General features: G+C 42.4%; 2 protein-coding genes across 2 annotated transcripts; both read right to left on the reverse strand.

Moving 5' to 3' along the window:
* Window positions 1-2,505: 2,505 nt before the first annotated feature.
* On the reverse strand, window positions 2,506-2,899 carry LOC122804740 (histone H4). Its single transcript, XM_044074802.1, has one exon. It carries the CDS (start codon window positions 2,863-2,865, stop codon window positions 2,554-2,556), a length of 312 nt encoding a protein of 103 aa, XP_043930737.1. The 5' UTR covers window positions 2,866-2,899; the 3' UTR covers window positions 2,506-2,553.
* Window positions 2,900-7,173: 4,274 nt separating this feature from the next.
* Window positions 7,174-7,567, reverse strand: LOC122804739 (histone H4). The gene has a single exon (XM_044074801.1). The coding sequence runs from the start codon at window positions 7,531-7,533 to the stop codon at window positions 7,222-7,224; it is 312 nt and encodes a 103-aa protein (XP_043930736.1). The 5' UTR covers window positions 7,534-7,567; the 3' UTR covers window positions 7,174-7,221.
* Window positions 7,568-22,916: the final 15,349 nt, after the last annotated feature.

A 22,916-nucleotide genomic window follows, 5' to 3' on the forward strand; every position in this document is an offset into this window, starting at 1 on the left:
CATTGCAGTGTCAGTAACCGCAGGACAGGACACACACACACACACAGATTTTACACCGCATTATATGTTTGTTCCACTGTTACCATTTGCCTTTTGAAAGCTCTTTTGGAGCAGCTCGTGAAAAGTCAACACGGAGACATCGGCCTCACTGTGGACTTTCTGTTCCTTTTTCAAACTGACCGATAGCACGGTGTTTGAAGAAAAATCAACCATAGCGCAATGAAATTAGAACTTGCACTAGTCTATTATGTCTGTATTGTTTTATCGGTAAATTGAACAAACCATTTAACACAGCGCAGCTAGATTACGGACCAATAGCTTAGGCGGCTGTGCTAATGGTCTGATTTCCTAGCTTTAATGTGCTATTGGTCAGTGAGCTGAGCAGTAGGAAACAATACCAGAAATGTTGGCCAATGGCACATGGAACTGAGCTATTGGTACTTTTTTTTTCTACTGGAAATATGGACGGATGGCACCAGGAGCTGCACTTCTGGTCAATTTTTCTAGCGGCACCTCACTTTCGGTCCTGTCTGTGCATTGAGGTAGCCATCGGAATCCTAAGTGCGTGTCATTATTTATTTATTTCAATACTCGGTGACTTGCCAGAAAAGCACATTTTTGAGAAACACACCGAAAATTATGAGGCAAAAATCTGAACAGTCTAGTAGTACTCATGCATTCCCTTATTTTTTACATGTCTCGCTCAGATTTTTTTTTCTTTTGGGGACATTATTTCTTCACCCTCACCGTCGACTGGTATTGCAGAACGATGATTGGTCGAAGGCACGAAGCCATGCACACGGTTGGCTGAGTCACTGAATATTCTCATTGGCTTCCTATTGCGCGCTCTCCTATCCCAATGGTTTGTTTGTCTGCCTTTGTCATTGGTTAGCAGTAGAGGGCCTTCTGTGGCGTGATTGGCGGTGTTATAAACTGCAGTATTACAGATACTGTTGCAGCCAGGCTTCCGATAACCGATGTTATAGATTTCCAAAAAAGGAAATACGACAGGATTTCTTTTTGGGAAAAAAAAACAATACAGAATGAAAAGGAGAGGAGCCACAGATCACTTAATCATTGTAAAATAGCTAGAGTTAGACACTTCTGCTTTGGAATGCGTGTGTATTCAATAAATAATATAACGTGGAACACATTCTAATGGCTTACTACCAGCTTCAACTTGGAAGGTCGTGGGATGGTTCACATACGCTCCTTTTACTTATAAAAAAGATCTTTTAATGAATTATGATATTTACCCTGCATATCAGTTAAAAATGTCCTAATACTGAATGTGTGGCATAACCTTTCAATGCGGAACTTTCGGAAACACGAATTTTTTAAGACGGCAAATGAGGTACATTCCTCATGTGAGGTACGCTTGAGAAGTATGCCCCCCTCAAGCAACCAACAAAGCATGGGAAGGTTTTAGGTTTACAAGAGGAAAGCCAAATAAAAAAAAAATGCCTTCGTCTCTTTCTGGATCATATTCCCATTCGATTTTAGATCCCTGACTAGCTCCGAAAAATGTTTTCCTCAGCAGCCCCTCCCGAAGTGTGACCGTGTCTGCAGAAGCACTTAACTTGCACCATCATGAAATGTTTCACCTAAAGGACCCCTTCAGCAGTTGTCCTTTTCTGCACAAGCACTTGACTGACACCAAAGTGAAACGTTTCGGCCACGAACCTTTCAGTAGTATATCCATGTTTGCACAAGCAGTAAACGGACTCCATAACACGGGTTGGGAGGGTGGCTTAATGCTTAAGGTGTTTGTCTTACAAACACAAGGTGCAGGGTTTGAGTCTCACAAGGGATCATTGGCTAGGCTTAAAATGTCTCACAAGGGCAGTTAGCTTAGTACTAATCTATGAACCTGTAATGAAATGTTTCCACAAAGACCCCATTCAGTAGTGGACCTACGCCTGCACCAGCACTTACTTCACTGTCTCAAAAAATGCAACATTTACCCAATGACCTCTTCATCTATTATTTTTTTTTCCCAACTACATCGGTATATTCTTTTCTGCACAATCACCTAGACGCCAACATGAAGCATTTCCCTCGAAGACCTCTTCAGTAGTATATTCGTCTCTGACCCGAAATGAAACTTTTCTCCGCCGACCCCTGCAGTAGTTTCACACGTCTGCACAAACGCTTCCCTGACCGGAGTGTCAAACACTACCACTGCAGCAGTTTGTTCAAGTCTGCACACGTAAGAGCACGTATGTACACATACGCCATGTAAAGAAAACTGCCCCAAGTTAAAAAGCTACCAAAAAAAAAAACATCGAGGTAGTAATCGTCAGAAAACGCTGGGCATATGATCGGTCACCTACAGACAGACCTATTTTACACCGTCGAGTAGCAATACAAAAAAGGCGATACTGCAAAACACATGCACATGATGCTACTTGAGTTGTGCTTCGGTAGTCAGGCTAATATAAATACTAAAAAGCACGCGGCACACACCTACAAGAAGCATAACCACAGATCTCCATGACAAACTGCGGCGGCCCTTAAAAGGGCCTTTGGGTCAGTTTCTTAATTCCAAACACTTTAGCCTCCAAAACCGTAGAGAGTCCTGCCCTGGCGTTTTAGAGCATACACCACATCCATAGCTGTAACAGTCTTCCTCTTAGCGTGTTCAGTATAGGTAACAGCATCGCGGATGACATTCTCCAAAAACACCTTCAAAACACCACGGGTCTCCTCATAAATAAGCCCTGAAATACGCTTGACACCACCTCGACGAGCCAAGCGGCGAATAGCGGGCTTGGTAATACCTTGAATGTTATCGCGCAAAACCTTACGATGTCTTTTAGCACCACCTTTACCGAGGCCCTTTCCTCCTTTGCCACGACCAGACATGATTCTCCAAACTGAATGCTAACACAAGTGATAAATTCAAGCCTCTCCCTCCATTTATAATAAAGAAGCGTCATGACGTCAATAGTCACACCTATCGGACCTGAGTGTGACCCATTAACACAAAGAAAACGACTCTCTAAGTGGGGAGTAAAAGTTGGAGGCTGCGCAAAGAATCGCAAAGTTCTATTGGTCGATTTGAAAAGTGTCACAAGTAATTCATCTAGGCATTTAGTTAATTCTGCTCTTCGAATTTTCCCTGTACAGTGGGAAAAAAATCAGTAAACATTCAGCTGCGTTCACGAAGAAGCTGCTTTAATTACACAGCCCCCGATTCTCATAAACTGACACTTTTGATAAGTACTAGATATCTGCAACTTTTGAGCCCCTTAAAACAATCTTCAGGTGTAATTTCCTGTAAAAATAGACTAACGTACTTTCCCTAGAGTACTAAGCTGGGGGTGCATGTAATGTAAATCGCTGCTTAGCAAAGAAAATACCTCTCAAGCTGTGTATGACAAGAACTAGGAAGAAAGGCTGAAGTCAGGGGACGATCAGGGTAATTAAGTATTACTCAAAATGGTAGAACATGACTTGCACTAACAACCCAAAAAGTACGAAACTATAATGCCTGGCATTATCAAGAGTTGAATAAATTGTTGGGAGGTGTCACTATTGCACAAGGTGGAGTGCTACCCAATATCCAGTCAGTCCTGCTTCCTAAGAAAACGGAAAAACACGCAAAATCAAAATAACGAAGAAGACTTCTCAAGACCCAAAGGCCCTTTTAAGGGCCGTAACACCCTGCCTACAAAAGGTTCCGATTTCGTCATCCAAAGATGATCTCGATGAAATGTATTCACTGCATTCTAGTTTTCTGTCAGAGCACTTGATTTAATAGCCTTTTAAGATAATTTACACCACGTGGCAGATTGGCAGATGCCTAGGGTTACCACCTGTCCCACTTTGCGAGGCACAGTCCCTGTTTGGGCAGTTGCGTCCTGCTAAAAAAGTGTAAAAATGGGAATTGTCCTGAGATTTTAGGACGAAATTAGTTCCTGTGTTTTATGCGATGGTTGCATAAAACAGTTATTCTGTATCTGAAACACCTAAATGTTATAAGAAACAGAATAAGCAAGTAAAATGCTACAAGAATAACCTTTTATTTAGGCAAAAAAGGCGAGTTCTGTCCTTTGTACTGGCCGTGAGTATGTTTTGGCCTGCACAATCTGATGTTTGTACCAAAAATGTCCCACTTTGGGCATTTAAAAAGGTGGCAACCCTACACATGCCCCTCTGACTATAGTTTTCCTCAAAGTGCGAGTACATAGCAGTAAACATTTCCTAGAGGATTGCTAGCCTTACGACCCAAGAGTCCGTTCAAACCTAGCCTGGCTCCCCAAATGAATTGCTAAGTGATGCTCTAGGGCTATTTTATGGTATAGGTCGGAGTAAGCCCGTGTCCTCAATCATCCCTGGCAAATACCCGTGTACATTTGGCGACATTAGACAACATGATCAAATCACCTACAGACCTATTTTACACCATCGAGCAGCTAGCACTGCCATGGCATGCAGACAGCATGCCATGGCGGTGCTAGCTACTCGATGGTGTTCATGTTCTTCCTTAAGGGTACTGCGCACCACAGTAGATGCTCAAAGCAGTTGATCAATACATTCGTCCCCTATAGGGCATCATGTAAAGTCTGAGTTGCCATTAAAGCTCTTACATCTAATTGAGTTACCACCAACTCAAGCAACTGGGGCCTCCGGGGAGTGCGCACCCCCCACACACAGCCACATTTAAGAGGCATTGCAGTGTCAGTAACCGCAGGACAGGACACACACACACACACAGATTTTACACCGCATTATATGTTTGTTCCACTGTTACCATTTGCCTTTTGAAAGCTCTTTTTGGAGCAGCTCGTGAAAAGTCAACACGGAGACATCGGCCTCACTGTGGACTTTCTGTTCCTTTTTCAAACTGACCGATAGCACGGTGTTTGAAGAAAAATCAACCATAGCGCAATGAAATTAGAACTTGCACTAGTCTATTATGTCTGTATTGTTTTATCGGTAAATTGAACAAACCATTTAACACAGCGCAGCTAGATTACGGACCAATAGCTTAGGCGGCTGTGCTAATGGTCTGATTTCCTAGCTTTAATGTGCTATTGGTCAGTGAGCTGAGCAGTAGGAAACAATACCAGAAATGTTGGCCAATGGCACATGGAACTGAGCTATTGGTACTTTTTTTTTCTACTGGAAATATGGACGGATGGCACCAGGAGCTGCACTTCTGGTCAATTTTTCTAGCGGCACCTCACTTTCGGTCCTGTCTGTGCATTGAGGTAGCCATCGGAATCCTAAGTGCGTGTCATTATTTATTTATTTCAATACTCGGTGACTTGCCAGAAAAGCACATTTTTGAGAAACACACCGAAAATTATGAGGCAAAAATCTGAACAGTCTAGTAGTACTCATGCATTCCCTTATTTTTTACATGTCTCGCTCAGATTTTTTTTTCTTTTGGGGACATTATTTCTTCACCCTCACCGTCGACTGGTATTGCAGAACGATGATTGGTCGAAGGCACGAAGCCATGCACACGGTTGGCTGAGTCACTGAATATTCTCATTGGCTTCCTATTGCGCGCTCTCCTATCCCAATGGTTTGTTTGTCTGCCTTTGTCATTGGTTAGCAGTAGAGGGCCTTCTGTGGCGTGATTGGCGGTGTTATAAACTGCAGTATTACAGATACTGTTGCAGCCAGGCTTCCGATAACCGATGTTATAGATTTCCAAAAAAGGAAATACGACAGGATTTCTTTTTGGGAAAAAAACAATACAGAATGAAAAGGAGAGGAGCCACAGATCACTTAATCATTGTAAAATAGCTAGAGTTAGACACTTCTGCTTTGGAATGCGTGTGTATTCAATAAATAATATAACGTGGAACACATTCTAATGGCTTACTACCAGCTTCAACTTGGAAGGTCGTGGGATGGTTCACATACGCTCCTTTTACTTATAAAAAAGATCTTTTAATGAATTATGATATTTACCCTGCATATCAGTTAAAAATGTCCTAATACTGAATGTGTGGCATAACCTTTCAATGCGGAACTTTCGGAAACACGAATTTTTTAAGACGGCAAATGAGGTACATTCCTCATGTGAGGTACGCTTGAGAAGTATGCCCCCCTCAAGCAACCAACAAAGCATGGGAAGGTTTTAGGTTTACAAGAGGAAAGCCAAATAAAAAAAATGCCTTCGTCTCTTTCTGGATCATATTCCCATTCGATTTTAGATCCCTGACTAGCTCCGAAAAATGTTTTCCTCAGCAGCCCCTCCCGAAGTGTGACCGTGTCTGCAGAAGCACTTAACTTGCACCATCATGAAATGTTTCACCTAAAGGACCCCTTCAGCAGTTGTCCTTTTCTGCACAAGCACTTGACTGACACCAAAGTGAAACGTTTCGGCCACGAACCTTTCAGTAGTATATCCATGTTTGCACAAGCAGTAAACGGACTCCATAACACGGGTTGGGAGGGTGGCTTAATGCTTAAGGTGTTTGTCTTACAAACACAAGGTGCAGGGTTTGAGTCTCACAAGGGATCATTGGCTAGGCTTAAAATGTCTCACAAGGGCAGTTAGCTTAGTACTAATCTATGAACCTGTAATGAAATGTTTCCACAAAGACCCCATTCAGTAGTGGACCTACGCCTGCACCAGCACTTACTTCACTGTCTCAAAAAATGCAACATTTACCCAATGACCTCTTCATCTATTATTTTTTTCCCAACTACATCGGTATATTCTTTTCTGCACAATCACCTAGACGCCAACATGAAGCATTTCCCTCGAAGACCTCTTCAGTAGTATATTCGTCTCTGACCCGAAATGAAACTTTTCTCCGCCGACCCCTGCAGTAGTTTCACACGTCTGCACAAACGCTTCCCTGACCGGAGTGTCAAACACTACCACTGCAGCAGTTTGTTCAAGTCTGCACACGTAAGAGCACGTATGTACACATACGCCATGTAAAGAAAACTGCCCCAAGTTAAAAAGCTACCAAAAAAAAAAACATCGAGGTAGTAATCGTCAGAAAACGCTGGGCATATGATCGGTCACCTACAGACAGACCTATTTTACACCGTCGAGTAGCAATACAAAAAAGGCGATACTGCAAAACACATGCACATGATGCTACTTGAGTTGTGCTTCGGTAGTCAGGCTAATATAAATACTAAAAAGCACGCGGCACACACCTACAAGAAGCATAACCACAGATCTCCATGACAAACTGCGGCGGCCCTTAAAAGGGCCTTTGGGTCAGTTTCTTAATTCCAAACACTTTAGCCTCCAAAACCGTAGAGAGTCCTGCCCTGGCGTTTTAGAGCATACACCACATCCATAGCTGTAACAGTCTTCCTCTTAGCGTGTTCAGTATAGGTAACAGCATCGCGGATGACATTCTCCAAAAACACCTTCAAAACACCACGGGTCTCCTCATAAATAAGCCCTGAAATACGCTTGACACCACCTCGACGAGCCAAGCGGCGAATAGCGGGCTTGGTAATACCTTGAATGTTATCGCGCAAAACCTTACGATGTCTTTTAGCACCACCTTTACCGAGGCCCTTTCCTCCTTTGCCACGACCAGACATGATTCTCCAAACTGAATGCTAACACAAGTGATAAATTCAAGCCTCTCCCTCCATTTATAATAAAGAAGCGTCATGACGTCAATAGTCACACCTATCGGACCTGAGTGTGACCCATTAACACAAAGAAAACGACTCTCTAAGTGGGGAGTAAAAGTTGGAGGCTGCGCAAAGAATCGCAAAGTTCTATTGGTCGATTTGAAAAGTGTCACAAGTAATTCATCTAGGCATTTAGTTAATTCTGCTCTTCGAATTTTCCCTGTACAGTGGGAAAAAAATCAGTAAACATTCAGCTGCGTTCACGAAGAAGCTGCTTTAATTACACAGCCCCCGATTCTCATAAACTGACACTTTTGATAAGTACTAGATATCTGCAACTTTTGAGCCCCTTAAAACAATCTTCAGGTGTAATTTCCTGTAAAAATAGACTAACGTACTTTCTCTAGAGTACTAAGCTGGGGGTGCATGTAATGTAAATCGCTGCTTAGCAAAGAAAATACCTCTCAAGCTGTGTATGACAAGAACTAGGAAGAAAGGCTGAAGTCAGGGGACGATCAGGGTAATTAAGTATTACTCAAAATGGTAGAACATGACTTGCACTAACAACCCAAAAAGTACGAAACTATAATGCCTGGCATTATCAAGAGTTGAATAAATTGTTGGGAGGTGTCACTATTGCACAAGGTGGAGTGCTACCCAATATCCAGTCAGTCCTGCTTCCTAAGAAAACGGAAAAACACGCAAAATCAAAATAACGAAGAAGACTTCTCAAGACCCAAAGGCCCTTTTAAGGGCCGTAACACCCTGCCTACAAAAGGTTCCGATTTCGTCATCCAAAGATGATCTCGATGAAATGTATTCACTGCATTCTAGTTTTCTGTCAGAGCACTTGATTTAATAGCCTTTTAAGATAATTTACACCACGTGGCAGATTGGCAGATGCCTAGGGTTACCACCTGTCCCACTTTGCGAGGCACAGTCCCTGTTTGGGCAGTTGCGTCCTGCTAAAAAAGTGTAAAAATGGGAATTGTCCTGAGATTTTAGGACGAAATTAGTTCCTGTGTTTTATGCGATGGTTGCATAAAACAGTTATTCTGTATCTGAAACACCTAAATGTTATAAGAAACAGAATAAGCAAGTAAAATGCTACAAGAATAACCTTTTATTTAGGCAAAAAAGGCGAGTTCTGTCCTTTGTACTGGCCGTGAGTATGTTTTGGCCTGCACAATCTGATGTTTGTACCAAAAATGTCCCACTTTGGGCATTTAAAAAGGTGGCAAGTAGCATTCAGTAAAACATTGTACAATAAATCAAGAAAAGGTCTTGAGTACTACAAGATGAAAGCAAAAAGAAAGGTGCACACGTCTTTTTTTTGGATTACATCCCTGCTTCATCGAGGTGAAATAACTCAAACTGCAATCCCAGTTTGCAGTAGAAGAGTTCTATATACTTGGGGATAGCAAATAAATGTAAATATGATGGAGGCAACATTCAGTACAAATCAAATGTTAAATAGATCCATCATAAGACATTGTACTGAATGGTAGCAGCAGTACACAAATATCCAGTGAGTTCATGGGCTAGAAAGGACACACTGCTGATTGAGGGCTCAGTGTCTGTTATTCTAAAAGTGTATTAGTTCTGCTTTAAGCACTTGGGCTTCAGGCCAGTTATTTTACATTAAGAAGGTTCGTGGTCTGCACTCTTGTGGGAGGAGAGGCTGGACTCTGCCCTTCTGAGCTGGGAATTTCTGGTTAAAGGCTTATAGTGCCTGCATATTTGAACTGTTTCTTACTGAAATTGGTACACCTTGTTTGCTGTAGCATAGACTAGATCCAGGCCTGCTGAATCTAGCTTTGTTTTTATAACTTGAGCACTAATCCAGGCATTCTTTAAAGTATTCAATTGTATTTATTACTGCTTGGTAGTAACTTGATTAAAGTGTAGCTATAAGTCTAAGTCTTTTGGATTAAGCACTTGGGCTTCAGACCAGTTGTTTTACATTAGGAAGGTCTGTGGCCTGCACTGTGGTGGCAGGACAGGTAGCTTACATCCTTCTAAGTTGGGAACTGCTGATTGAGGGCTCAGTGTCTGTTATTCTAAAAGTGTATTAGTTCTTGTTTAAGCACTTGGGCTTCAGGCCAGTTATTTTACATTAAGAAGGTTCGTGGTCTGCACTCTTGTGGGAGGAGAGGCTGGACTCTGCCCTTCTGAGCTGGGAATTTCTGGTTAAAGTCTTATAGTGCCTGCATATTTGAACTGTTTCTTACTGAAATTGGTACACCTTGTTTGCTGTAGCATAGACTAGATCCAGGCCTGCTGAATCTAGTTTTGTTTGTATGCTTGTTGTTTGTTTGCTTGTTATTTCCCTGAAAAGTTAATTCCACCTAAAACACGGCTTTTCAGTGCTTCTGTGGATCCCTAGTGATATCTGCATTGCTTACTGTACTTATTTCCTTGTATCACTTGAAAGAAAGTTACTGTTTGTCATTTTTGCATTTAAGTTACCTGTAACACATTGCATTTAAGTTACCTGGCACTTGCTCACTAAAGCAATGATATAAGTCAGCACTAAAAATTAAAAGCACTACACCCTCACAAACACCCCTTGAGTACCTTGTTCCCCATTGGCCCTTTTTTTCTATTATAAAGGAATTCCCAATACTATTTAAGCATGTCCAAAGGTCAGTTGTCAATCTCCTCTCCGGTCCAGCTGGTGAATCTGGGAATCTTGAGGCAATGTTACAACTGCCTCATATACACAGACAACCCTCTCCTCCTCCTCCCAACAAATTCCAACAAATGTGAGAGATGCAACCATATAGCCAAACTGGAGGCTAAGCTCTCTCAACTCAGTACTGGTGTAACCAGTCAGGAGGAGAAGGAAACCACACTCACAACAATTCCAGTCTCACATAGACCTACCACGACAGCAAACCAAACACATAAACACACAAAAACATACTCGGAGGCTCTAAATAAAAATCTGCCTAAGCAGCAGAGACCTCCAAAGCAGACACCCAAGCAACCGCTACCCCGAAACAAAACACGTGCAACACATAGCTCACAAAGCCAGTGTGCCGAACAGTCACAGCCCTTAAGGCTAAATAACACAACTGATACACTTGTAATAGGTGACTCTATCGTCAGGCACACTGACGTCCGGCTCACCAGGCTGAACAAGGGGAAGGTCACGGTGAGCTGCCTGTCAGGCGCTAGGATCAAACCATATAACACAAGCACTCAGGTCACTCCAAGGCAAGTACAAATATGACTCAGTCATTGTCCATGCTGGTGTGAATGACCTGAGACGTACCTCCCTGGACTACATGAAAAGAGACATAGAGGAGCTCTCTGAGCATATAGCCCAGGCCGGTATGACCCTGACCTTGAGTAGCATCTTACCCTCACCAAGAATGATGCCACAATATGAAGACAAGATGATCAATTTCAACAATTAGCTTAAGTATTGGTGTCATTCAAAGGGGATCCAATGCCTGTCAGCCTGGGATGACATGCTCGACAAGCCACAATGCTTCGCTAGGGACAGCTTGCACCTGTCACCCCTGGGATTTCGGATATTGGCAAAGGCTCTTGCTACCCCATAGTGCCTTTTTTAGATAAGGCTCAAAAGACAAACTCACCTCCATAGGTATCACAAGGGATAAGAAACTAAGAGTAATGCTACTCAATGCCAGAAGTCTAAACCTCAAGATGCATGCACTCAAAACTCTCCTTAGCATGGAGAACATCGATATCTGTGCAGTAACAGAAACCTGGTTCAAGGCTCCCGAGAGCACCCCAGCACTACCAGGTTATACCTCATACCATGCATTTTGACCCCAAAACTTGGACTGAACCACAAAAGGAGGGGGAGTATCAATATTTGTCAAAGATACCCACACCTCCAGGTTGGTGGCACAGCGTGAAGCATCAGAGACTATCCATGTGCAACTAACAGTGGGTATAACTGCCTTCAAGTTTATAGCCTGCTACAGACCACCCTCCCAAACCCAGGAACCCCATTCGGCCTTCTTGAGAACACTGGAAAATGTGAAGGTCTCTCCAAACACCATTATATTGGGCGACTTCAACTACCCAAACATAGACTGGGAGCATTACTCTAGCTCCAACACCCTAGCCCAAAGGTTCCTAGAATTTATAAACTCAAATGCTATGGAACAACTTGTTACCACTCCCACAAGATGGGAAAACATACTGGACCTGATCATCACCAACATGGGGACTTTATGCTCCAGACCAGAAGTGTATCCCTCACTGGTAAGATCAGACCATAAACTAATCTCACTGGATATTCATATCCCGACCCCATCCCCTGCCCAGAAAAATCACAGTGAAAACCTTCTCTAAAGCAAATTTCACACTCCTCAAAACCGAGGTGGAATCCTTCAAAGCCCCCGGGCCTGTGGAAAATATGGCCCAGACTGCAGAATCCTTTATAAACGCATTCTATGAACACCTTCAGGAATGCATGGATCATGCAATCCCAAATAAAACCAAGACCCAGTCCTCCAAAGGCAGACGTCCTGTCTGGTGGACCCCAGCCATAAACAAACTATACAATAGAAGGAAGAAGCTACTACATGATAGAGCAAAATCCCAAAAAGGGAAGGCATCTCTGATCAGTATTAGCAAAACACTACGGGCACTCATAAAATCGTCTAAGGCCAGCTTTGAGAGAAAAATTGCACAGGACACTAAGGATAATCACAAGGCTTTCTTTAGTTATGTTAGGAACCTGGGTGGGAATTCCCAGATATGCTCAGAATTAGTCCAAAATGACAAAAAATACACCGAACCCACAGACATTGCCAACATCCTAGCTGACAGGTTCAACACAAACTTCTCCTTCCCCTCCCCACCAAAAGGGCAAATATCTATCCCAGCAGAGTGCTGCCCCCCTGACATCTCAGATGCTCAGGTAAGAGCCACCCTCTCCAAAGCAAAAAACACAGCATCAATGGGACCAGATGGTGTCCCGGGCTGCTTCCTACATGAACTCCAAGAAGAGCTAAACCCAAACATAACTGTTCAATCTCAGCCTTACTACAGGATATGTACCCAAAGAGTGGCATACAGCAACAGTGGTCCCTCTCTACAAAGGTGGTGCCTCAACGGATCCTGGAAACTATCGCCCCATAAGCCTGACTAGCTTGGTCTGCAAAGCTATGGAAAGGATCATCATGGACCTCATAAATAAAGATATTGGGGACCTACAGATACTGGATCCTACTCAGTTCAGCTTTCTTAAGGGCAGACCCTGCCTCTTAAACCTGGTCGATTTCTTTGAAACAGTCACCAAGACCATTGACGAGGGGAAGGTGGTCCACACAGCCTACCTGGACCTCGCAAAAGCCTTCAATACAGTACCCCACTCAGGCATTATAGATAAGCTCACCAGGTTAAATATAAACCCCTATGTCACTAGATGGGTTGCAAACTGGCTCAACGACAGAACCCACATGGTTAGAATTGCTGGAGCCATGTCAGACTCCAAACCAGTTACAAGCGGCATCCCACAAGGCTCAGTCCTGGGACCTCTCTTGTTCGGTATATATTTCTCGGCGGTACAGACCAACACGGAAGGACTGTGGCTGACCAAATTCGCAGATGACTGCAAACTGGGCACCATAATCGACTCTCCAGCCGACACAAGCATCCTCCAAAAGGGCCTCATAGAAACAGACAACTGGTGCCAGAGCCATGGCCTCAAGCTAAATGCCAAAAAGTGTATAGTAATCCCCTTTGGCAAAAACAAAGTGCCCACAAATTACCACATAGGTGGTAATCCATTAAGTACAGAAGAAGTAATTAGGGACCTGGGGACCCAAGTTGATATCAGTCTCTCATTTGACAACCACGTGGCCAAAGTGGTTAGAAAAACATTTTATATAGCCCACCTAATCATGAAGGGATTCACATCTAGATCAGGGGAGGTCATAGTGCCTCTTTACTCATCACTCATCAGGCCCATAATTGAGTACAATGCCCCTTTTGGGATGTACTTTACCAGACACCTGCAGCAACTGGAAAGACCCCAAAAGTACCTCACCAAAAGGATCAAAGGGCTCAAACAGATGTCATATGCTGCCCGGTTAAAGAAACTCCAGCTCTACTCAGTGGCATACCGCCTGCTCAGAGGTGATCTGTGTCTGATGTATAAAGCCATGTCCAACCCAGAATTAATGGACATGCTGCACCTCAGAAAATCCAAATCCCATCGAGCTACAAGCTCGAGAGACTTAAACCTCAACACTGAAATAAATAGGACATGCTGGAGGGACAGATTCATAACCCAGAGGCTCCCTTCACTCTGGAATAAAATCCCAGTCCAGGTTAGGCAGAGTCCCTCATTGACTGTCTTCAAGAGGAATCTTGATGAGTGGATGGGAGATCATAGGTTTACTCCGGGTATCACTTCTGTGTCACTGTTAGACAGAGGCACAGTATACTAACCTCGAAAAAGGGCATAGAAAAATTAATTTAAAATGGGTGGCGAAAGCCAAACACACTCTGGCTAGGCTTATAAATGCCCTAGGGCAGATAGCCTAGTATGAACCTATGTTTCAGAATATCAGGCTATTGTAGATGCCAAAAGCCAAGCAACACACAACAAACGACATGAGGCAAAACCACAGATCTCCGTGGTAAACTGGAGCAGCCCTTAACAGGGCCTTTGGGTCAGTTTAACTGCAAACAAATTAGCCTGCAAAACCATAAAGAGTCCTGCCCTGGTGTTTTAGAGCATACACCACATCCATAGCTGTAACAGTTTTCCTCTTAGATCATATTAGATCTTAGAAGTCATTATGGTTTATACATTTCAAAGGTAGTGGCTAGGGAGGAACAAAGAGAGGGGTTGTAAATGAGTTTGTGCACTTGGATGAGTTGGGTATAAGTGAGGAGGTTAGGTAGCTCAAGGCAGTTTAGTTGGTGAAGAGAATTACAATGGTGAGAAATGGCTCTGTGACCTGCCGTAAATTTTGATATCTAGAGGAGACTTTTGCTTTGAGGGAGAATTGCAGGTTGGTGAGGATAGATGCACCATATAGGAGGGATGGGATGAGATAAGTATTGGCCTGTATGAGCCTAGTGGAAGAAGAGATATAACATTTTAGGCGGTATAGCATACCAAGTTTTTTCTGAGTTTTTTTGATATTTACTTGTAAATGTTTGTCGAATTTTAGTTGATCATCTATGAGTACTCCTAGTATTTTAGTGTCAGAGACTATTTCTAGGGGATTATTATTTTTGCTGGTGATTATGAATGAGTGTTTATCTAGGGAGGAGGTTTTGGAGGCGGTGAATAACATAAGTTTAGTTTTGGTTGCATTAAGAGCCAGATACTTGTCTAGCATCCACTGCTCAGTAGAGGAGAAGGCAGTTTGGGTAAGCTTATTTAGAGTGGGGATGGAAGGGGAGGAGCAGATAATGGCAGAATCATTGGCATATTGGATGAGGCTGGAGTTTGGAATGGCTTGGTAGAAGTCATTAATGAATATACTGAATAGCAGTGGGCCTAAAATGGAACCTTAGGGGACACCTGTGGGAGTAATAAGGAAGGGTGAAGTTGCTTTATTCCATATGAGTGCTTGTTGTCTGGTTATGAGATAGCAGGAAAACCACTATGTAAAGGAAGGGGATAGGTTTAGTTTGGAGATTTTATTAAGGGAAATTGTGTAAAATGTCTTGGAGAGGTCGAGGAGAAGTGTAGACATGAAATGGCTGGAATCATGGGCTTTGTTAATTGTTTCAAGGAAGGAGAGGAGGTCAATGGAGGTGCTATAACCAGGCCTGAATCCATGCTGTGTGGGGGTAAGAAGCTGATTGTTGATAAGATAGGGTAAGAGTTGTTGGTGGATACATTTTTCAAGAAGCTTAGAAACAGGGAATAAGATAGCAATAGGGCGGAAGTTTGGAATGTCATTATTATTACTCATTTATGTAGAGGAATAATGAAGGCTTTCTTCCAGAGCTGGGGGACCTGGCTTTTGGAGATAGACCGATTAATTAGTATGCTGATAGGGAGAGCAATGGCTTATGTGGCTACTTTTAGGAAGTATAAGGGAATTTCATTAGGGGCATTGGAACCAGGTTTTAATTTTAGAAAAAGTGTTTTATGGTGGATATAGAAATGGGATTGATAGAGAAAGGTGGAGGTTGGGGGCAAGGGATGCTAGTGGAGGAAGGGATGGGAGCATGCTGATGAGGGGTTGTAGAGGTGTTGGTGAAGGATGATGTTATAGCTTATGGACGCTATGAAGAAAGAGTTAAATTGGGTGGCTAAGTCCATGTCAGAGGCATCTGGGTTGGGGCAGGGGTTTTCTTTTTTCCCTAGTTAAGGAGAGATGAGATTCCTTTCCAAAATAGTTTGGGATTGGTGTTGTGGTTAGTTTGGAGAGTGGAAAAATTAGCTTTGCGGTCTGAGGTAATACATTTTTTTACTTTATTTCACAGTGTTTTATATTTGTTTAAGATGATAGTGGTTTTATTTTTATGGTAATATGTCCAGGCTTTGTCAAAGACTTGCATAGTAGCTAAGGTGTTTTTGGTTAACCAGGGTCTGGGGTTACTTTTTATACATTTTGTTTTTACAGGGGCAAAGGAGATGAGCAGGTTTGTGAAAGTAAAGTTAAACTAGGAGAGACCATTATCTAGGGGAAGAGTCTTTGATGGGTTCCAGTTTGTGCTTTTTAGTGCATTTGAGAAGGTTTCAGAATTGAAGTTCTTTAGGCAGCGAGTGGAAATATAGGTGTGATTTAATTGCATGGAAGAGGGGAGATGGTGGGCAAAAGTGCGGAAGTGGTCAGCTAGTGGGTCTGGGAGAATACTGCTATCAGAGATATAGTGAGGATGGGATACTAGAATCCAGTCTACTGTTCTTCGAGTAATGGAGTTCTTGGAAGGCCTGGTAGTGGAACTGATTAGTTGTGTAAAGTTATATAAGTTAATATTGAGTGAGTTAGTGGGAGATTGGATTGTAGCCCAGTTTATGTTCACGTCCCCCAGGATTATGGTTTCATGAGTAATGTTGGTGGAGACCCAGGAGAGAATATCTTCAAGGGATGAGATATTGTCTCCAGGGAGAATATAGAGGGAGAGAAAAAAATATGAGTTTATGCTTGTTTAAGTGGAGTAGAGCTTGTATCATTTCTGCCTTGCCAAATTTGGGAAAGGGTTTGGTATAGGGGGTGACTAAGAGGGATGCTGAGTAAAGGAGTGCTACACCACCTCCCTATTTTGTGTTCTGTCATTCTTTAACATACGGTAGTTGGAAGGAGTTATTTCAGAATCTTGTATGTGGGGCTTAAGCCAGGTTTCTGAGATGAAAAGAATATCGGGCAGGTTATGTAGAAGCCAGGCGTGAAGGTTTGGAATTTTGTTACATAGCTCTGAGCATTTAGAACTGAGAAGTGGAGGGGTATGGCTATTGCTTGGGGGGGTTGGGGAGCTGGTTTCAGTGTGGTAGAGGGGCCTGGGTTTGGGTGGATGTCCCCAGAGAGAAGGATAGAGATAAGATGATGTATGAGGCATTTGGTTTGTTTGGGGTGTAGTATACAGGTAGAGAGGTTTGTGGACATTAGAATAGTGTAGTTGGGAACAGTGTTTTTATGAGTTAGGCAGTGATGGGAGTAATATATTACAATATGTAAGATTTTCTGTATATATTACAATTTCTAGTAACTAGTAATATAACTAGTTACTTTTTCAAAATGGTAACTAGTAATAGTAATATATTACTTTTCCTTAGTAACTTAAATCTACACGGTGGTGGTGCTGCGGTAGCATTGTCGCCTCACAGTAAGACGCTGTCCGGTTCGATTCTCAGCTAGAGCGTCTTCTGCGTGGAGACATGCATGAATGGGCGTACCTTCGTTGAAGGTTGTGCGTCAGGGCTGGTAACTCAGCACATAAAAATCAACTACCAATCATTAGCGGACTGGAGTTCCATTGTGGTGAGCCCTAACAGGGAAAAGCCAAAAGACACACAACACACTTAGTAACTTAAATGTGAGTTACTTTTGCTTAAACAGGTAGTTCTCAACATGGGCGATATAGCCTCCTAAAGAGTGATGGAAAACGTCTGGGGCCCCTATATAGTATGGATAGTAATCAGATGTTAGGAGATAATAGACACTTTTCAAGTGGCAATTTGGATAAAAAATTACAACATAATGTTGGCACAACTCACAGCACATAGCATTCATAATAGATCATTAGAATTAGTCTGGAGCAAAATTTGCTTCATTTTTTTTTAGCACTGCAAGGAGGAGAAAGCTAATGATGACCAGACTCCAGTCCTGCCCTGGTGCTGTGGGACCCTGACCCACTAAATCACCCCCAACACTGGACAGTTCTAGCCTGCTAGAGATCATATCTTTACCTTGCAGTATAATAAATGGCATTGGTTCTTCATATACCACCATAAGTCGGAATCAAACTCATCACTCATAGATCATATCCTTACCTTGCAGTATAATAAATGGCATTGGTTCTTCATACCACCATCAGTCGGAATCAAACTCATCACTCATAGATCATATCCTTACCTTGCAGTATAATAAATGGCATTGGTTCTTCATACCACCATCAGTCGGAATCAGACTCATCACTCATAGATCATATCCTTACCTTGCAGTATAATAAATGGCATTGGTTCTTCATACCACCATCAGTCGGAATCAAACTCATCACTCACAGATCATAGCCTTACCTTGCAGTATAATAAATGGCATTGGTTCTTCATACCACCATCAGTCGGAATCAAACTCATCACTCATAGATCATATCCTTACCTTGCAGTATAATAAATGGCATTGGTTCTTCATACCACCATCAGTCGGAATCAGACTCATCACTCATAGATCATATCCTTACCTTGCAGTATAATAAATGGCATTGGTTCTTCATACCACCATCAGTCGGAATCAAACTCATCACTTACAGATCATATCCTTACCTTTCAGTATAATAAATGGCATTTGTTCTTCATACCACCATCAGTCGGAATCAGACTCATCACTCACAGATCATATCCTTACCTTGCAGTATAATAAATGGCATTGGTTCTTCATACCACCATCAGTCGGAATCAAACTCATCACTCATAGATCATATCCTTACTTTGCAGTATAATAAATGGCATTGGTTCTTCATACCACCATCAGTCGGAATCAAACTCATCACTCATAGATCATATCCTTACCTTGCAGTATAATAAATGGCATTGGTTCTTCATACCACCATCAGTCGGAATCAGACTCATCACTCATCAGTTGAGCACCCGATGCCCCAACCCACTGCACCAAGCTGGACTCTTCAAGTGGATCTATGATCAGCCAGCTTTTGTCCTGACAATATTTTATGTTCTATTTAAAATTCTTTTCAGGTTTTGATTTTTAGTTGCTGAAAATAGACAAAATGTGATAGGTTTTTATAGGTCTTGTGCTGCTTGCTGGTGTAGTTTAATTATTGTCTGTGACTCTCTAGCGATAAAGGCTAGCCTTCCTCTTCTCCTTTCAGCTGTGCCCATTAGGGATCACCACAGGGGATCATCAGTCTACAGAACAAGTGGCAGTGGAGTTTTATATTGTCAAGTTGCCAGTCCAGTGTTCAGCCTTCTTCAGAAAACACATGCATGCACGCACTCACAACACAGCTAGTCGCAGCACCCAAGCTGCTGAGGTGGTTCGAAATAAGTGTGATCTGGCCTTGATTATTCCCAATGCAACATGATGGAATCCCACTTTCTACGCGATGGACAGAATTCACCTCATTACAACTCTGGGTGAAGGCTTGCTGAATGAGATATGTGAACAGATTGGAACTGCCATCTTCAGACCTGCAGAAATTGCCTTTGTTGCTGAGTTTGTGCAAGCAATGCAGCCCCTGGCAATGGCTCTGGACATCTGCAGTCAGAGCTAACAAGCTTCATGGGAATCCTGATCCCCACCATTATGTGCCTGAAAAACAAGTTGTCCAAAGTTTGTGAAGCTTGTTGTGCTGCTAGTTGATGCTCTTAAAGGCACTGAGGCTCGGTTCGATCACCTTTAGGAGCGCAAAGTGCTCATTCTGGCTAGCGTAGTGCATCCCAATTCCATTTGCAATGGATGGACAGTGAAGAGCAGAAGCTCAGAGGCAAGCCTCTGCTCCTTGATGCCTTGCAGGAACTGGATGAACCTGCACGTGGGTCATCTGATGCTTCTGCATTAACTGCCGAAGACAGCTTATTCAGCATCAGAGTCAACACCAGCCAATGTCAGCATATTTTCTCAGATGGACATGTATCTGGCTGACCCTTCCAGAGAAATATTTTCTCTCAACAGTTACCCTACAGTCTAGAAGATATTTCTGAACATTAATACAGCTCTGCCATCTAGTGCGCTTGTTGAACGCCTATTCAGTCTGGGTGAACAAGTACTGACTGCAAGAAGAAATAGACTCACCAGTGAACACTTTGAAAAGTTGCTCCTTCTTCGAGCCAACAGAAATGTGTAGTCATTGTGTAGTCATTGTGAATAGTTATATAAAGTGATATTTTGGTTGACTTTGCTGTGTTAACAGTCTTGTTAGACCTAAATGACATTTTCTGTAAGCATTTTTGCATCCTCAGCATTAGTTTTAGCAGATTGCCATAATGTACGCGGTCGAAAATTTGATGGGTTGTAACTTGTTCAGGGTCTTGTGTTGCTGGCTGTGTGTACTTTGGTTTAGGTATTAAATTGTGACTCTCTGACTATAAAGACTAGTCTGCAAGACTTTGTAAACTGCAAAATGCTATTCATCATTATTGTAACACTGTGTATACAACTTGAATACACTCGTATTTGTGTGCAGTAAGCATGTATTCCTCACACACAAGTACTGTGTGAATAAACCTGAATATGAAAATTGATAAAGTATACTTACGTAATAGTAGCTCAAAAGTAACTAGTTACTTTAGTTAGTTACTAGTAATAGTAATATATTACTTTTTTTAGAAAAGTAATAAGTCTTTCGTCTTTTCCCGGTTAGGGGTCACCACAGCGGAACTCCGGTTCGCTAATGATTGGCAGTAGATTTTTATGGTGCCAAGTTGTCACCCCGATGCCCAACCTTCAAAGAAGGCATGTCCATTCATGCACACACCTACCTGCATGTCTTTAAACTTCACTCGACTGTGGGGAGGACATGCAGACTCCACACAGAAGGCCCTTCAGTCGAGAATCGAACGGGAAAACCTCTTGCTGTGAAGCAACAACGCTAACTGCTACACCATCGTGGCCTTCTAGAAAAGAAATAAGTAATAGTATTACTTTCACTTGAGTAACTAGTAATAGTAACTTATTACTTTTATAAGTAACTAGCACAACATTGGAGTTAGGTAGGAGTTTATAGGGGAAGAGCATGCTAGTGTTGAGGGGGTAGAGACTGGGAGATATAAGGGTAACAATAAATGTATACTTTGTAGAGGATGGGGTAGTGGTGTGAAATGGGGGGAGTGGTTTGCATTAGTAGGTTGGGTGATATAGTTTAGGTAAGTTAAGATAATTAGAAGTATTATTTGAGTATGTAGGGATAGAGGCTTGAGGGTCATGATGTTGGTTTTAGAATAGAAGTAAGAGGTGAGTTAAGTTGGGAAGTTAGTTTGAGTAAGAGATTATGGTTTTGGTTAATTGTTTGGTAGTTTATCAGGATAAGTCATGTTTGACAGTAAACTCTGAAGGGCAGGCTTACTTTAATGGGTGAACTGAGGGGTGCAATGTTCACCCATGTTGAAAATATAGAGTATATTTTAGTGCATTTATTAAAACTGTACTTGCCTTAATATTGCTACAACTCAAGTGCACTAGGTTGCACTGAATCTGAATTGTTTGTGTGTTTTAGCTGCTTTTCTGTATATATATAGACTTCTCTGTATATGTAGACTAGTTACTTATTCTACTGTATTACTGCCTCTTAAATTGTTTTTCAGTTGTGCACTAGTCTTGCTTCATTCAAAATTGTTTTAAATTGCTAATTTTGTAGAGTTTTAATTGCATTTACTGTTTAGGGCTACACACTCAAGTGCGTTAGCCTTTTCCGTGTTTTTTTACTGTGCTATTGTATTGTTTAGCCTGTTTTAACCACCACCCCCCAAATAAAAAAAAGTACTATCTTGTTTGCTCATTTCCCACCGATCCTAGTTAGTATAGTCCAGATCTCAGACTTTGCTTGTCTCAGGACTTTATTTTCTGTGTTCAGAGCTATCCAAACCTTGCTGTGGTAGAGGGAAGTCCTACTGCTTACCAGTGGGAGTGGTGAGCATTGCCTATCTAACACTAGAGGAGTGGTGTCCAGCTCTGAAATTGTAATTTTATTAGCCCTTTTGGGCTGATTTCTATCCCTTTCAACTTTCTGGCTTAAAAACCACATGTGTTTGCACATTTTTCACATCGTGCAGCGCAGCGGGGCTAGGGTTAATCTATTCCAGGTGCCAGAAAGTCTGCTTTTCAAATTGTCCCTTAGAACTAGCTGGTTTCTCAGTAGTAGCACTAAAATCTGAACCTCTGTGACTAGCACTTGCTCTAGAACCTGCTAGAAAGAACTAGGAAGCCTTAAACTGATTCAAGCACTCAACTCTCCTGGTTAATAAGGAGAAATTAATTGTAGGCACTAAACAGCCTATAATTGCAAAGTACTTTGCAAAGGTAAGGGAAAACAGCTTTTGTGCTTTACAAAAAAGCAACTAAACAGGCATGTCCAAGGGTCAGCTTCTGGTGATTTCTCCTGTCCACCTAGTGAATCTGGGCATACTGGGGCAATGCAGCAACTGCCTCATGTACACAAATAACTCTCTCCTCCTACCACCCAACACTACAACATGTGAGAGATGCACTTGAATAGCCAAATTGGTAGCAAAGCTCTCTCCAGCCAAGATTGTGCTAGACAGTCAAGAGGAGAAGGTTAACACCCACACTACACCTCAAGCAACACATAGCCCTTCAAAACCCACACCATCAACACCCACACATAGCAACACTAAACCCACATATGCGGAGGCCCTTAACATTAACCTGCCCAAGCAACAAGGACCTTCGAAGCTGAAACGCAAACAAACACCAGTCAAAACCAAAGTAACAGATAGATCACAACACCAGTGTACCACCCAACAACAGCCCCTAAGGCAAGACAACGTACCCAACACTTAAGTCATAGGTGACTGTATAGTCAGGTACACTGATGTCCCACTCACCAGGCTGAGCAAGGAGAAAATTACAGTCAGCTGTCTGTCGGGTACCAGGATCCGCCACATAATGCATGCACTCAAGTCACTCCACAACAAGTACAAATATGACTCTGTCATTGTCCATGATGGAGTGAATGACTTAAGACATACCTCACTG

This window comes from Protopterus annectens, chromosome 6.part0, assembly GCF_019279795.1.
Source record: "Protopterus annectens isolate FY-2018-M chromosome 6.part0, PAN1.0, whole genome shotgun sequence".
Lineage (NCBI taxonomy): Eukaryota > Metazoa > Chordata > Ceratodontiformes > Protopteridae > Protopterus > Protopterus annectens.

Coding starts and splice junctions, on each gene's coding strand:
- LOC122804740 (XM_044074802.1), bottom strand. CDS start 2,865: ATGTCTGGTCGTGGCAAAGGAGGAAAGGGCCTCGGTAAAGGTGGTGCT.
- LOC122804739 (XM_044074801.1), bottom strand. CDS start 7,533: ATGTCTGGTCGTGGCAAAGGAGGAAAGGGCCTCGGTAAAGGTGGTGCT.